General features: G+C 41.6%; 1 protein-coding gene across 1 annotated transcript in view; it reads left to right on the top strand.

Moving 5' to 3' along the window:
- Positions 1 to 6783, top strand: part of ABCC3 (ATP binding cassette subfamily C member 3) — an 81092-nt gene extending 74309 nt beyond the window's left edge. Inside the window, exons 25-31 of the mRNA XM_044296227.1 lie at positions 301 to 427; positions 1696 to 1797; positions 4054 to 4200; positions 4285 to 4443; positions 4881 to 5047; positions 5904 to 6098; positions 6467 to 6783. Coding sequence (XP_044152162.1) covers positions 301 to 427; positions 1696 to 1797; positions 4054 to 4200; positions 4285 to 4443; positions 4881 to 5047; positions 5904 to 6098; positions 6467 to 6578 — 1009 coding nt within the window. The 3' untranslated portion in view covers positions 6579 to 6783. The remainder of the gene's footprint in view (positions 1 to 300; positions 428 to 1695; positions 1798 to 4053; positions 4201 to 4284; positions 4444 to 4880; positions 5048 to 5903; positions 6099 to 6466) is intronic.
- The last annotated feature ends 11527 nt before the right edge of the window (positions 6784 to 18310 follow it).

Genomic DNA, 18310 nt, shown 5'->3' with positions numbered 1-18310 from the left:
CCCTTCAGCCTTTTCTTGCGCTTTTGCTGTCTGCATGAACAGAGCCGCCACATCCGCTTCTCTCTCTCTCTGCCGCCGCCACTCGCTCAGGCTCCGCCTTCAGAATCTACTTCTTTGTATTTCCAGGTAAAACATGCCATATGGTTGGACCCTTAAATTCTGCTTTGCCTCTATTTAAGCCCATTGTGAGAAATACGTTTTTGCACCCAACTGGCAGCCATGTGAGGCTGATGTGGGGAAAAAAATACGTGCAAAGAAAAAGTGATGAAAAGTTGACATGAATTTACCTCATTGTTCCAGGTGGCTTGGAATTCTGGTTGAGTTTATCGGAAATTGTGTGGTCCTCTTTTCCGGTATCTTTGCTGTGATTGGACGAGAGAATCTCAGTCCTGGTCTCGTGGGTCTCTCCGTATCTTATGCCTTGCAGGTAGGTCCACTACTCCTACGGCCCGGTACTCTCACATTCCTCAAATTCATCCCGAGGGATAAAGAGTATGTCTCCTCTCCATGTTCTCTGCAGTTACGATCTATTGGTCCCTGTTACCCATCATATAAGGCTGGGGAGAGGCTTCAGTCAGATGAATGAGGGGAAGAGCAAAAACTATCCCGCCCCTATGAGATGGTAGAGACAGGTTAACAGAGAGGAATGGCACAGCAGATATTAGCTTGCAACTGGACTCAAACTTTCCTAGAAGTTCAGAACTTTCTCAGGCACATACGCCTGGTGGTTTCTCAGATAGGCACATACGCTTGATGGTTTCTGAGATAGGCACATACCCTTGGCGGTTTTTCAGTTATGCACATACGCTTGGCAGTTTCTCAGGCACATATGCTTGTCAGTTTCTCGGGCACATACACTTGGCAGTTTCTCAGGCACATACGCTTGGCAGTTTCCCTTCTCATCAGCTACATAGTACGTCTTTACAGGAGCATCCCAATAAAGAAAACCCTGCATGACAGGAGCATGGTTACCAAGGTTCTCCTTGATGCCATGCTTCTTGTGTCTTAGAGGTCAGCACCACAGTCCTCCCGGCAACCACCACTGGACCTAATGCAAATTATAACAATAATGGGTTATTCACACAACAAAAGACATACACAGCGCATGACATATTCACATAACATATAAACACATCAGAATCGCCACTGTAGAGTGACTTCTCACACTCTATATGTCCCAGCAGTGACAGGAAGAACAGTAACAGGAGGGAGTCTTCTTTGGATTCCAGTCTTAGGCCCAAAAGTGCTCACGGAGGACCCTCTGGTAACTCTGACAGTCCTATAAGGAAAGCATAGCAAACATGCAACATTTAAAGAAACAGCATCCACATAGCTGCATGGGTGGGCCTTAGCACACCCCATGATCGCTTCTTTACTATACATACCTCCAGAGATATGTACATCATAGGTGTCTGATATCAACCATTCCTTTTATAATGCCCTGAACTGTGAGGGTTACCTGCCCATTAAAGTTCTTTCTGTACACCGGCATGTTTTGGCCACAGAACATTTTGGATACAAAGGGATGGGGTGATACAGAGAATGGAATATGGCCGCTATTGAGTAGCGACCACCCGAGAAGATTGTGCCGTCGTCGAGGAAGCTGAAGGATTTGCCTCATCTCTATGCCAGGCTCCGATGTTGTATAAAGTAGTTGTAGAATTCCCCCAAATCATCTCCTTTTTTATTGTTAAGGTGACAATGTCATTAAACTGGATGGTGAGACTGTCCTCTGATCTGGAGACGAACATCGTAGCCGTGGAGCGAATCAAGGAGTATACTGAGACAGAAACAGAGGTGAGTTCTTTATTAGAAGAAGACCCCAACAAAGAAAATGCTGGAAGGTTTCTCCCAACACAGGTCTTTGGTTCCTTATTCTGCTATCAAGCGACTTGTAGGCCATAGTTGATCTATACAGTTAGATCCATATATATTTGGACAGAGACATAATTTTTCTAATCTTTGTTCTGTACATTACCACAATGGATTCGGATGCAGTTGAAGTTCAGACTTTCAGCTTTAGTTCAGTGGGTTGAACAAAATGATTGCATAAAAATGTGAGGAACTAAAGCTTTTTTTAAACTCAACCCCTTTATTTCAGGTGCTAAAAAGTAATTGGACAAATTAAACAATTGTAAATAAAATGTTAATTTCTAATACTTGGTTAAAAACCCTTTGTTGGCAATGACTGCCTGAAGTCTGACCTCATGGACATCACCAGACTCTGTTTCCTCCTCTTTAATGCTCACCCAGGACTTTACTGCCACTGTTTTCAGTTGCTGTTTGTTTCTGGGCCTTTCTGTCTGAAGTTTAGTCTATAACAAGTGAAATGCTCTATTGGGTCCCCATCTGGTGACATTCCAGAACATTCCACTTCTTTGCTTTAATAAACTCCTGTGTTGCTTTAGCTTTATGTTTCGGGTCGTTGTCCATCTGTATTATGAAACGCCGACCAATCAGTTTGGCTGGATTTGAGCACACAGTAGGTCTCTGAAAACCCCAGAATTCATCCGGCTTCTTCTGTCCTGTGTCACATCATCAATAAACACTAGGGCCCCGGGGCCACTGGCAGCCATGCATGCCCAACCATCACATTGCCTCCGCCGTGTTCTACAGATGATGCGGTATGCTTTGGATCATGAGCTGTACCATGCCTTCACCATACTTTTTTCTTTCCATCATTCTGGTAGAGGTTGATCTTGGCTTCATCTGTCCAAAGAATGTTCTTCCAGAAGTGTGATGTTTTTTTAAGAAGTTTTTTTTTTTAGGCTGATGAGTGGCTCTGTATTACTTTCAGGCAGTCTTCTCTTTATGGTAGATTTGGATATTGATACGCCTATATCCTGGAGAGTGTGGTCACTTGGTCGGCTGTTGTGAAGGGGCTTCTCTTCACCATTGTTATATATTCTGCCATCATCCACCACTGTTGTCTTCCGTGGGCGTCCAGGTCTTTTTGCACTGTTGAGATCACCAGTAATTTCTCTCTCAGGATTTACCAAACTGTAGATTTTGCCACTCCTAATAGTGTAGCAATTTCCCAGATGGTTTTTTTCTGTTATGGCAGATGAAGGATGGCTTGTTTCACCTGCATGGAGAGCTCCTTTGACCGCATGTTTACTTCTCAGCAAAATCTTCAAAATGCAAGCACCACACCTCACATCAACTCCAGACCTTTTATGTGCTGAATTGAGAATGAAATAATGAAGGAATTGCGCACACCTGCCCAGGAAACAGCCTTTGAGTTCAATTACTTTTGGTCCCTTTAAAAACACACATGTAAAGGAGCTTAAACTCCTAAACCCTTCATCCAGTTTTAATGTGGATACCCTCAAAAGAAAGCTAAAAGTCTGGGCTTTATGTCCATGGCCATTATATAACTATAACTTGAATATGTTTTAGTAAACAGGTAAAATAAAAAACTAAATTTGTGTCAGTGTCCAAATATATATGGACCTAACTTGTATTGTGTATGTATGTCTCTTTAGATACTAAGGGAAGCCACCATATTTGTATCAGCCTCCAGAAAGAGTCCTCAGTAGATACCCCGATGGTAGGAAGCCACTGACTGAATGAGAATAAAAAGATTTCAAAAAACACGGCACTCCGAGTGTGATCAGATTCAGTATAAGACGATGTGACAGATAGTGGGCTGCTTACTTTCGATGTTTGCGCACAACACCATGTAGTGTCAATATATGGCTGCCACGTGTCCCGAGATCCACCCGCCATACACAGGAGTGGGTGAAATCAGTACAGCAATAAGATGATCCAGTATGATGACTGCTCCGCAAGGAAATACTTATCAGCAGGGATGGTTATTATTAATTATTATTATTAATATGACTGGACCTGATGAAAGGATCATTCTGCCCCCATAACACGTAGTCCAAATAAAGAGAATCTTTGGAGCCAACTCCCTGCTAATGAGTATTTCCTTGCAGTGCGGTCATCCTATTGCTGTACTGAATGATGATGGAGCCATGGATCATATATTCTGGTCACATATGTGATACTTACTGTATATATAAGACTTTTATACTCTGTCATCCTCAGGCTCCATGGATCATAGAAGATAATAAACCTCCGGAGGACTGGCCAAACAGTGGGGAAATTGAGTTTGTAAACTACTCAGTCCGTTACCGGCCCGGCTTGGACTTGGTGCTGAAGGACTTGAGTCTATCTGTAAAAGGAGGAGAAAGGGTAAACAAGAGTATGCAGTAGACCTCAGCTTGGAGGTTACTAATTAGTCAATGATTTTGTATAACTTGACATAATGGTTTACAGATCGGAATCGTTGGAAGGACAGGAGCTGGGAAATCTTCCATGACACTTTGTCTTTTCCGGATTTTGGAAGCAGCAGAAGGAATGATCAAAATCGATGGTGTGAACATTTCTGAGATCGGGCTACACAGCCTCAGGTCTATGCTCACTATCATCCCACAGGTGAGCTGACACCACAAGACAGAACAAGGATGATTAGTGTGGACCTCCAAGCTGGTACTGTGCCTTACAGGAGAGATTCACACCAAAGTGATCTCCTGATATCATATAGGCATGTCAGAAGATTATATGCCCCAAAACAAATTAGTTGTGGCAATAGTGAGGTAACTTGACGCAATATTTCTGAGAAGACAAGGAGACTGTGAACCCCCCATACTCCCTGGAGACAAGAACTGGGGCAGTAAGGGGTAGAGCTCAATTCTTGGGTTAGTCGTTTGGGTAGAAGCTGACTGACACCTCGTATCTCGGTTACTTTGTGGCCAGGAAAACCAAACATGACTCTCATCTGGGGTTGTCCGCTCCCAGTCCTCAGCATTAGAAGGTAATATATGTGTTGGTGACATCAGTGTTCCTCAGTATAATTGTCACCTTCTTTGCAGGACCCAGTTCTTTTCTCTGGCACACTCAGAATGAACCTCGACCCCTTTGAGAAATACACCGATGACGAGATCTGGAAAGCACTGGAGTTGTCAAACCTGAAAAAGTTTGTTTCAAGCCAAGCCGAGAAGTTGAACTACGAATGTTCGGAGGGCGGAGAGAATCTGAGGTACAGAAATACTGGACGCACTTCCCTCCCACCATTTAAAAGGAAAAGCTAACTATGATTGCAGCTTATCCCTCCCCAATTAGTTTATTTCACAGGGATGCAGGAAGCTGAGATCTGGGCTGCTGTGTGTATGAGAGGCAGAATTCCCATGGCAGGTAATGGATTTCTGATCCTACAGGGTCATAAACATCATTCCAGTCGGCCAAACACTATGACTGCCAATTCCCTCGGTCAAGCATACAAGTTCTCTCAATAGGAAGAGGTGGAAGAAGCATATTCAAGACTCCTCTGGCAGTAGCTTATCCCCTCAAGAACAAAAGGTTCAGGCAGTTGAAATGCTAATGCCCCAACCATCTACCATCAGGGGAGCATTAGGACACCTCCATACACTTTATAAAGTCGTCAAGAACCTACAAAATCTGTGTGTTTGGCCAACAAACATCTAATGTTCATGGCCAGCTTTAGCCCTGAAGAGCCATTACCTCAATTAATTAAATCAATAGTGAAGGTCTGTAAAATCGACGTACATGAATCACTTGACATACCAAGGGCCTTGTTTTCATCAGATCTTATGCCATGTCCCCCTTCCCCCAAGAAGCAACCACAACTGCCAAACCCACAAATCAAGGGGCAGGTGATAATGATGTCAATGCTTCGTAGCTATTGGGAGGTGTGGTTTTGACAACCACCACTGCTGCCACAGATTCCTTATTTCCATGAAGTAGAGGTGTTTTTTTTTCTAGGAAGGAACAATATGGAACAACAGGTGCCTTATGTTTTTGGTCCATAAAAAAAACATTGACCAGACAAGGTAACGCCCATGTCACAGGCATGTATATTTCTCTTTCTTCTCCAGTGTTGGTCAGTGCCAGCTCATCTGCTTGGCCCGTGCTCTCCTGCGCAAAACTCGCATCCTTGTATTAGATGAAGCCACTGCCGCCATCGACCTGGAAACTGATGACCTCATACAAATGACCATCAGGATGCATTTTGAGGACTGTACGGTGCTCACCATTGCTCATCGGCTGAACACAATCATGGATTACACTAGGTATGTGTGCGGTCATATATGGCTCCATCCACAACGCTGCTGCAAAATCGCACATTACATTCTAGGAACCATGCGTTAGGGATGGGGGTGCTGCTAAAGGTTTCACAAAAGGACCCAGGAGCTTCACCACCGTCCACTGCTCCCCACCAGCCCAAACACATTTCTGCTTAGGGTCAGCTTTACACAGGTAAAAACAGGTGAACGGGAATGGGGGTCATCTGCTACCAGCAAGGGAGATAATGAATTGTTAAGATTTTCTAAGACTGCCTCTGGTGGCCAAAATGAATAACTGCAGTTTATTATCACGCTCACTCTGTACATTATACCTTTGTGATTTTACTTGTAAAAATTTCTGTAATCTCTTTCAGGGTTTTAGTCCTGGACAAAGGGAGAATAGCGGAATTTGACACCCCGACCAATCTCATCGCAGCCAGAGGAATATTTTATGGAATGGCCAAAGACGCGGGACTAGCCGCATAGAGGATTTTTGATACTTTTCCACAAAATACAAAAATCAGCTATTTTCAGAGCACTCAAAACTCGGACTGTAATCACTGGACTGACATTTTATATAGAAGATAAACTTTTATTACCGAAAACATTTGTACGAGGAAAAAATATATTTAAATATTGTATGAAATACTGAAAACTGCAGGAAAAAACGCAATAAATCCACTTTTTTTTATATATTTTATTTATTTGAAGCTGTAATGGATGATATTTTCTAATGTAACCAAGCTTTGCATATATTATTATATAGAGGAGATACCCAGGTTATACCAGCGTGGTCCATATCACTATATACAAGAGGATGTATAACTTATACCAGCTGTACATATATAATTATATACAGGAGATACCCAGGTTATACCAGCTGTACATATATAATTATATACAGGAGATACCCAGATTATACCAGCATGCTCCATATCACTATGTACAAGAAGAGGTATAACTTATACCAGCTGTACATATATAATTATATACAGGAGATGCCCAGGTTATACCAGCTGTACATATATAATTATATACAGGAGATGCCCAGGTTATACCAGCATGCTCCATATCACTATATACAAGAAGATGTATAACTTATACCAGCTGTACATATATAATTATATACAGGAGATGCCCAGGTTATACCAGCTGTACATATATAATTATATACAGGAGATACCCAGGTTATACCAGCATGCTCCATATCACTATATACAAGAAGATGTATAACTTATACCAGCTGTACATATATAATTATATACAGGAGATGCCCAGGTTATACCAGCTGTACATATATAATTATATACAGGAGATGCCCAGGTTATACCAGCTGTACATATATAATTATATACAGGAGATACCCAGGTTATACCAGCTGTACATATATAATTATATACAAGAGATACCCAGGTTATACCAGCGTGGTCCATATCACTATATACAAGAGGATGTATAACTTATACCAGCTGTACATATATAATTATATACAGGAGATGCCCAGGTTATACCAGCTGTACATATATAATTATATACAGGAGATGCCCAGGTTATACCAGCATGCTCCATATCACTATATACAAGAAGATGTATAACTTATACCAGCTGTACATATATAATTATATACAGGAGATGCCCAGGTTATACCAGCTGTACATATATAATTATATACAGGAGATACCCAGGTTATACCAGCATGCTCCATATCACTATATACAAGAAGATGTATAACTTATACCAGCTGTACATATATAATTATATACAGGAGATGCCCAGGTTATACCAGCTGTACATATATAATTATATACAGGAGATGCCCAGGTTATACCAGCATGCTCCATATCACTATATACAAGAAGATTTATAACTTATACCAGCTGTACATATATAATTATATACAGGAGATGCCCAGGTTATACCAGCTGTACATATATAATTATATACAGGAGATACCCAGGTTATACCAGCATGGTCCATATCACTATATACAAGAAGATGTATAACTTATACCAGCTGTACATATATAATTATATACAGGAGATGCCCAGGTTATACCAGCTGTACATATATAATTATATACAGGAGATACCCAGGTTATACCAGCATGCTCCATATCACTATATACAAGAAGATGTATAACTTATACCAGCTGTACATATATAATTATATACAGGAGATGCCCAGGTTATACCAGCTGTACATATATAATTATATACAGGAGATGCCCAGGTTATACCAGCATGCTCCATATCACTATATACAAGAAGATTTATAACTTATACCAGCTGTACATATATAATTATATACAGGAGATGCCCAGGTTATACCAGCTGTACATATATAATTATATACAGGAGATACCCAGGTTATACCAGCATGGTCCATATCACTATATACAGGAAGATGTATAACTTATACCAGCTGTACATATATAATTATATACAGGAGATACCCAGGTTATACCAGCATGCTCCATATCACTATATACAAGAAGATGCATAACTTATACCAGCTGTACATATATAATTATATACAGGAGATACCCAGGTTATACCAGCATGCTCCATATCACTATATACAAGAAGATGCATAACTTATACCAGCTGTACATATATAATTATATACAGGAGATACCCAGGTTATACCAGCATGCTCCATATCACTATATACAAGAAGATGCATAACTTATACCAGCTGTACATATATAATTATATACAGGAGATACCCAGGTTATACCAGCATGCTCCATATCACTATATACAAGAAGATGTATAACTTATACCAGCTGTACATATATAATTATATACAAGAGATACCCAGGTTATACCAGCATGCTCCATATCACTATATACAAGAAGATGTATAACTTATACCAGCTGTACATATATAATTATATACAGGAGATACCCAGGTTATACCAGCTGTACATATATAATTATATACAGGAGATGCCCAGGTTATACCAGCTGTACATATATAATTATATACAGGAGATACCCAGGTTATACCAGCATGCTCCATATCACTATATACAAGAAGATGTATAACTTATACCAGCTGTACATATATCATTATATACAGGAGATACCCAGGTTATACCAGCATGCTCCATATCACTATATACAAGATGTATAACTTATACCAGCTGTACATATATAATTATATACAGGAGATACCCAGGTTATACCAGCTGTACATATATAATTATATACAGGAGATACCCAGGTTATACCAGCATGCTCCATATCACTATATACAAGAAGATGTATAACTTATACCAGCTGTACATATATCATTATATACAGGAGATACCCAGGTTATACCAGCATGGTCCATATCACTATATACAAGAAGATGTATAACTTATACCAGCTGTACATATATCATTATATACAGGAGATACCCAGGTTATACCAGCATGGTCCATATCACTATATACAAGAAGATGTATAACTTATACCAGCTGTACATATATAATTATATACAGGAGATACCCAGGTTATACCAGCATGCTCCATATCACTATATACAAGATGTATAACTTATACCAGCTGTACATATATAATTATATACAGGAGATACCCAGGTTATACCAGCTGTACATATATAATTATATACAGGAGATACCCAGGTTATACCAGCATGCTCCATATCACTATATACAAGAAGATGTATAACTTATACCAGCTGTACATATATCATTATATACAGGAGATACCCAGGTTATACCAGCTGTACATATATAATTATATACAGGAGATGCCCAGGTTATACCAGCATGGTCCATATCACTGTATACAAGAAGATGTATAACTTATACCAGCTGTACATATATAATTATATACAGGAGATACCCAGGTTATACCAGCTGTACATATATAATTATATACAGGAGATACCCAGGTTATACCAGCTGTACATATATAATTATATACAGGAGATACCCAGGTTATACCAGCTGTACATATATAATTATATACAGGAGATACCCAGGTTATACCAGCTGTACATATATAATTATATACAGGAGATACCCAGGTTATACCAGCATGCTCCATATCACTGTATACAAGAAGATGTATAACTTATACCAGCTGTACATATATAATTATATACAGGAGATGCCCAGGTTATACCAGCTGTACATATATAATTATATACAGGAGATACCCAGGTTATACCAGCATGCTTCATATCACTATATACAGGAAGATGTATAACTTATACCAGCTGTACATATATAATTATATACAGGAGATACCCAGGTTATACCAGCTGTACAAATATAATTATATACAGGAGATACCCAGGTTATACCAGCATGCTCCATATCACTATATACAAGAAGATGTATAACTTATACCAGCTGTACATATATAATTATATACAGGAGATACCCAGGTTATACCAGCATGCTCCATATCACTATATACAAGAAGATGTATAACTTATATCAGCTGTACATATATAATTATATACAGGAGATGCCCAGGTTATACCAGCTGTACATATATCATTATATACAGGAGATACCCAGGTTATACCAGCATGCTCCATATCACTATATACAAGAAGATGTATAACTTATACCAGCTGTACATATATAATTATATACAGGAGATACCCAGGTTATACCAGCTGTACATATATAATTATATACAGGAGATACCCAGGTTATACCAGCATGCTCCATATCACTATATACAAGAAGATGTATAACTTATACCAGCTGTACATATATAATTATATACAGGAGATACCCAGGCAGGGGCGTAACTAGAAGTGACTGGGCCCCACAGCAAATATTTGTAAGGGCCCCCCTCAGCGCGCTTCGCACCTCCCTCCTCCTGTGTAAACCCCACTCCTTTGGCACAGTGTAGAGGTATACTGTATATTGTGGGGCACAGTGTAGAGGTATACTGTATATTGTGGGGCACAGTGTAGAGGTATACTGTATATTGTGTGGCACAGTGTAGAGGTATACTGTATATTGTGTGGCACTGTAGAGGTATACTGTATATTGTGTGGCACAGTGTAGAGGTATACTGTACATTGTGGGGCACAGTGTAGAGGTGTACTGTATATTGTGGGGCACAGTGTCGAGGTATACTGTATATTGTGTGGCACAGTGTAGAGGTATACTGTATATTGTGGGGCACAGTGTCGAGGTATACTGTATATTGTGGGGCACAGTGTAGAGGTATACTGTATATTGTGTGGCACAGTGTAGCGGTATACTGCATATTGTGGGGCACAGTGTAGAGGTATACTGTATATTGTGGGGCACAGTGTAGAGGTATACTGTATATTGTGGGGCACAGTGTAGAGGTATACTGTATATTGTGTGGCACAGTGTAGAGGTATACTGTATATTGTGGGGCACGGTGTAGAGGTATACTGTATATTGTGTGGCACGGTGTAGAGGTATACTGTATATTGTGGGGCACAGTGTAGCGGTATACTGTATATTGTGGGGCACAGTGTAGAGGTATACTGTATATTGTGGGGCACGGTGTAGAGGTATACTGTATATTGTGTGGCACAGTGTAGAGGTATACTGTATATTGTGGGGCACAGTGTCGAGGTATACTGTATATTGTGGGGCACAGTGTAGAGGTATACTGTATATTGTGGGGCACAGTGTAGAGGTATACTGTATATTGTGGGGCACAGTGTAGAGGTATACTGCATATTGTGGGGCACAGTGTAGAGGTATACTGTATATTGTGGGGCACAGTGTAGAGGTATACTGTATATTGTGGGCACAGTGTAGAGGTATACTGTATATTGTGTGGCACAGTGTAGAGGTATACTGTATATTGTGGGGCACGGTGTAGAGGTATACTGTATATTGTGGGGCACAGGTGTAGAGGTATACTGTATATTGTGGGGCACAGTGTAAAGGTATACTGTATATTGTGTGGCACAGTGTAAGCGGTATACTGTATATTGTGGGGCACAGTGTAGAGGTATACTGTATATTGTGGGGCACAGTGTAGCGGTATACTGTATATTGTGGGGCACAGTGTAGAGGTATACTGTATATTGTGGGGCACAGTGTAGCGGTATACTGTATATTGTGTGGCACAGTGTAGAGGTATACTGTATATTGTGGGGCACAGTGTAGAGGTATACTGTATATTGTGTGGCACAGTGTAGAGGTATACTGTATATTGTGTGGCACAGTGTAGAGGTATACTGTATATTGTGAGGCACAGTGTAGAGGTATACTGTATATTGTGTGGCACAGTGTAGAGGTATACTGTATATTGTGAGGCACAGTGTAGCGGTATACTGTATATTGTGTGGCACAGTGTTGAGGTATATTGTGAGGCACAGTATAGAGGTATACTGTATATTGTGTGGCACAGTGTAGCGGTATACTGTATATTGTGGGGCACAGTGTAGAGTTATACTGTATATTGTGAGGCACAGTGTAGCGGTATACTGTATATTGTGTGGCACAGTGTAGAGGTATACTGTATATTGTGGGGCACAGTGTAGAGGTATACTGTATATTGTGAGGCACAGTGTAGCGGTATACTGTATATTGTGTGGCACAGTGTTGAGGTATATTGTGAGGCACAGTATAGAGGTATACTGTATATTGTGGGGCACAGTGTAGAGGTATACTGTATATTGTGGGGCACAGTGTAGGCTATATGTGCATAACATAAACATACTCCACATGAACACTTACAGTTACTTGACCCTTGGGGGTCTCGGACGCCACTTCCACACTTTGGCCGGGGGCTCGGCGGAGCTGATGTTGTGTTTTATCCTAATGAGAAAGATTTTATAATAAGGATTTGGAGAAGGGGCAGAGGGATAGCAGAGCAGGGAGAGGCCGGTGCTGCTACTAGGGGGTCATACCATGGGGCAGTAATAAAACCCACCATAATGCCCCCCCCCCCCCCAGTAGAAATAATTCTCCTTATAATGTGACAGTGCAAAAAATACCCCCTTGTAATGCCCCCAGTTAAGCTAATGTCCCCATAGTGCCCCCATAATGTGCCAGTATAAAATACCCCTATATAGTGCCCCCAGTAAATTCCCCCATAGTGCTCCTCTCCCCCCTTCCTGCTAGTGCCCCCCAAAATGTACCAGTATAAAATGCCCCATATATAGTGCCCCAGTAGATGCCGCTCAGTGTCCGGCCTCTGATAGGCTGCCGGCCTAGTGTCCCCCATAATGCCCCCCAATAATGTGCCAGTAAGTGCCCCTATCATGTGCCAGTATCAAGTGCCTCTCCCCCCCCACATGTCCCAGTATCATAGTGCCATCTCCCCCCATGTGCCAGTATCAAGTGCCTCTCTCCATCCCACCCCCCATGTGCCAGTATCAAGTGCCTCTCTCTTCCCCCCATGTGCCAGTATCATAGTGCCAACCCCCCCCCCCCCACATGCCAGTATCAAGTGCCTCTCTCCTCCCCATGTCCCAGTATCATAGTGCCATCTCCCCCTTTCCCCCCACTAAAAAGTGCCAATATCAAGTGCCTCTCTCCCTCCCCCCTCCCCATGTGCCAGTATCAGGTGCCTCCCCCCCCCCCCCATGTGCCAGTATCAAGTACCAACCCCCCTCTCCCCTCCAGGTGCCAGTATCAGGTGCCTCCCCCCCCCCCCTATGTCCCAGTATCATAGTGCCATCTCCCCCCCACCACCACCACAAAAAAAGTGCCAGTATCAAGTGCCTCTCTCCCTCCCCCCCCCCGCCCAATGCCAGTATCAGGTGCCTCTCTCCCTCCCCCCCATGCCAGTATCAGGTGCCAACCCCACTCCCCCCCATGTGCCAGACTAGTATCAGGTGCCTCTTCCCCCCCCATGTGCCAGTATCAGGTGCCAACCCCCCTCCCCCCCCCAGGTGCCAGTATCAGGTGCCAACCCCCCTCCCCCAATGTGCCAGTATCAGGTGCCTTCCGCTCCCCCATGGCAGTAACAGTCGGGTATTAAAAAAAAAAAAATAAACACTTCTACTTACCTCCATGTCAGCGATGCGATGCAGCCTCTTCCTGTGTCCCGCCCTGTATGTCCTTATATGGAGTCAGTGCTTGTATTTCAGAAAAGAGTCTGCTGGGATTCGAACCCACGACCTTCTGCTTCAGAGGCAGAGCAGCTAACCACTAGACCATACCAGCTGCCTTGAGGCTGAGTGAAAAAATATGAGACTTCTACTGTTATAGCTGGCTAAGTGTACATCTATACACATGGCAGCTGTTCATATATAGAGATGTAGCAGAGCTGAATGTGCTGAGACAGCTGTCATATACAGATATAGCAGTATCTCAGATATATCTCTATATGACAGCTGTTCCAGCTCAGCTCTGCTATATCTCTATATATGATAGCTGCCCCAGCAAACCCAGCTCTGCTACATCTATGCATATGACAGCTGCCCAAACACACCCAGCACTGCTATATCTCTATATGACAGCTGTCCCAGCACACTCAGCCCTGCTATATCTCTATATATGATAGCTGCTCCAGCACAACCAGCCCTGCTACATCTATATATCTCTAAGTATTGCTATACAGTAGATAGATATATAGAGATATAGCAGAGCTGAGTGTGCTGGGGCAGCTGTCATGTGTATAGATGTAGCAGTGCTGGCTGTGTTTCGGCAGCTGTCATGTGTATAGATGTAGTAGAGCTGGGTTTGCTGGGGCAGTTGTCATATATAGAGATATAGCAGAGCTGAGTGTGCTGGTGCAGCTGTCATGTGTATAGATGTAGCAGAGCTGGGTGTGTTTAGGCATCTGTCATGTGTATAGATGTAGTAGAGCTGGGTTTGCTGGGGCAGCTGTCATATATAGAGATATAGCAGAGCTGAGTGTGCTGGTGCAGCTGTCATGTGTATAGATGTAGCAGAGCTGGGTGTGTTTAGGCATCTGTCATGTGTATAGATGTAGTAGAGCTGGGTTTGCTGGGGCAGCTGTCATATATATGGATATGGCAGAGCTGAGTGTGCTGGGACAGCTGTCATATAGATATATAGCAGTGCTGGTGTGTTGGGGGCAGCTGTCATGTGTAATGATGTAGCAGAGCTGGCTGTGTTTCGGCAGCTGTCATGTGTATAGATGTAGTAGAGCTGGGTTTGCTGGGGCAGCTGTCATATATAGAGATATAGCAGAGCTGAGTGTGCTGGGACAGCTTTCATATAGAGATATAGCAGTGCCTGGTGTGTTGGGGGCAGCTGTCATGTGTATAGATGTAGCAGAGCTGGCTGTGTTTTGGCAGCTGTCAAGTGTATAGATGTAGCAGAGCTGGCTGTGTTTTGGCAGCTGTCATGTGTATAGATGTAGCAGAGCTGGCTGTGTTTTGGCAGCTGTCATGTGTATAGATAAAGTAGAGCTGGGTTTGCTGGGGCAGCTGTCATATATAGAGATATAGCAGAGCTGAGTGTGCTGGGACAGCTGTCATATACAGATATAGCAGTGCTAGGTGTGTTTGGGCAGCTGTCATGTGTATAGATGTTTTTTTTTGTTTGTTTTTTTTTAACAGTCAGTTGTAATGCAGCCTTTATGGCTGTGAGGGTAAATGCTTTGCCACTGATTCACTGATAGATTGGAGGTTGTGGGTTCGAATCCCAGACCAGGAGACTTTAGTAGACAGTAAAATTAGATCACACTAGTGGCTGTGAAGGGGCCCTGAACACGATATTTAACTAACTTGAAAATAAACTGTCACACACGCTGCTGGGGTGCCGGGCCCCGAAGCAGCTGCTTCCCCGGTAGTTACGCCACTGTACCCAGGTTATACCAGCATGGTCCATATCACTATATACAAGAAGATGTATAACTTATACCAGCTGTACATATATAATTATATACAGGAGATACCCAGGTTATACCAGCATGGTCCATATCACTATATACAAGAAGATGTATAACTTATACCAGCTGTACATATATAATTATATACAGGAGATGCCCAGGTTATACCAGCATGCTCCATATCACTATATACAAGAAGATGTATAACTTATACCAGCTGTACATATATAATTATATACAGGAGATGCCCAGGTTATACCAGCTGTACATATATAATTATATACAGGAGATGCCCAGGTTATACCAGCATGCTCCATATCACTATATACAAGAAGATGTATAACTTATACCAGCTGTACATATATAATTATATACAGGAGATGCCCAGGTTATACCAGCATGCTCCATATCACTATATACAAGAAGATGTATAACTTATACCAGCTGTACATATATAATTATATACAGGAGATGCCCAGGTTATACCAGCATGCTCCATATCACTATATACAAGAAGATGTATAACTTATACCAGCTGTACATATATAATTATATACAGGAGATGCCCAGGTTATACCAGCATGCTCCATATCACTATATACAAGAAGATGTATAACTTATACCAGCTGTACATATATAATTATATACAGGAGATGCCCAGGTTATACCAGCTGTACATATATAATTATATACAGGAGATACCCAGGTTATACCAGCATGCTCCATATCACTATATACAAGAAGATGTATAACTTATACCAGCTGTACATATATAATTATATACAGGAGATGCCCAGGTTATACCAGCATGGTCCATATCACTATATACAAGAAGATGTATAACTTATACCAGCTGTACATATATAATTATATACAGGAGATGCCCAGGTTATACCAGCATGCTCCATATCACTATATACAAGAAGATGTATAACTTATACCAGCTGTACATATATAATTATATACAGGAGATGCCCAGGTTATACCAGCTGTACATATATAATTATATACAGGAGATACCCAGGTTATACCAGCATGCTCCATATCACTATATACAAGAAGATGTATAACTTATACCAGCTGTACATATATAATTATATACAGGAGATACCCAGGTTATACCAGCATGCTCCATATCACTGTATACAAGAAGATGTATAACTTATACCAGCTGTACATATATAATTATATACAGGAGATACCCAGGTTATACCAGCATGCTCCATATCACTATATACAAGAAGATGTATAACTTATACCAGCTGTACATATATAATTATATACAGGAGACGCCCAGGTTATACCAGCTGTACATATATAATTATATACAGGGGATACCCAGGTTATACCAGCATGCTCCATATCACTATATACAAGAGGATGTATAACTTATACCAGCTGTACATATATAATTATATACAGGAGATGCCCAGGTTATACCAGCTGTACATATATAATTATATACAGGAGATGCCCAGGTTATACCAGCATGCTCCATATCAATATATACAAGGAGATGTATAACTTATACCAGCTGTACATATATAATTATATACAGGAGATACCCAGGTTATACCAGCTGTACATATATAATTATATACAGGAGATACCCAGGTTATACCAGCATGCTCCATATCACTATATACAAGAAGATGTATACCTTATACCAGCTGTACATATATAATTATATACAGGAGATACCCAGGTTATATCATCAGCGTGGTCCACTATATCACTATATACAAGATGTTATACCGCATATCATCCTCTTGTATATAGCGATATACAGTATATAATATACATATACATACATACACACACGCACGCGGAGGGGGGATTGGCGGTGGCGACAGGGAGGGGGCCCCATTTATCAGTTTCGCACCGGGGCCCCATGGATTGTGTGTAAGCCACTGCATGAACATATATGGGATCACATGGCAGATTGTTGTCCATTTCGCATATACAATGCCATTTGTATGATCAGTTTCTTGTATGACATCCTCGAGTTCCGCATGGCCCAGTACGACTTCAGGACATGATCCGACAGATCAAACCGTCCTATGTACTTCTTATAGTCCAGGATGAAGTCTGGCCTGGGGTTCTCTGTATTAGTACCTCGTATTGGGAAAGGTGTGCTGCAATCATTGTGTATTGTTGTCAGTATACGGACATACCTCTGGTCTTATACTTGATACACAATGTTTTATAACCACATACTGACCTGGTCTCGTTCTTCTTTGCTGAGTCTTTGCCCGAGTAGTGACCTGGGGAGGATATTCAGATTTTTTAATGTTGCATGCTGAGGAACTTCTGGTAGCGAGGCAATTGTTCAGTGGGACACGAGTATAAGGGTCATCCATGTAGAGGTAGTAACCCTGGTCCAACTTCCAAGAAGGTGGGCGGTGATGCATTCATGGGGTTCAGTTCTAGTGTCTATCCCTTCAGATA

This window comes from Bufo gargarizans, chromosome 6, assembly GCF_014858855.1.
Source record: "Bufo gargarizans isolate SCDJY-AF-19 chromosome 6, ASM1485885v1, whole genome shotgun sequence".
Classification (NCBI taxonomy): domain Eukaryota; kingdom Metazoa; phylum Chordata; class Amphibia; order Anura; family Bufonidae; genus Bufo; species Bufo gargarizans.
Note: the sequence above shows the minus strand (reverse complement) of the source record. Positions and strands in the feature narration are given on the sequence as shown.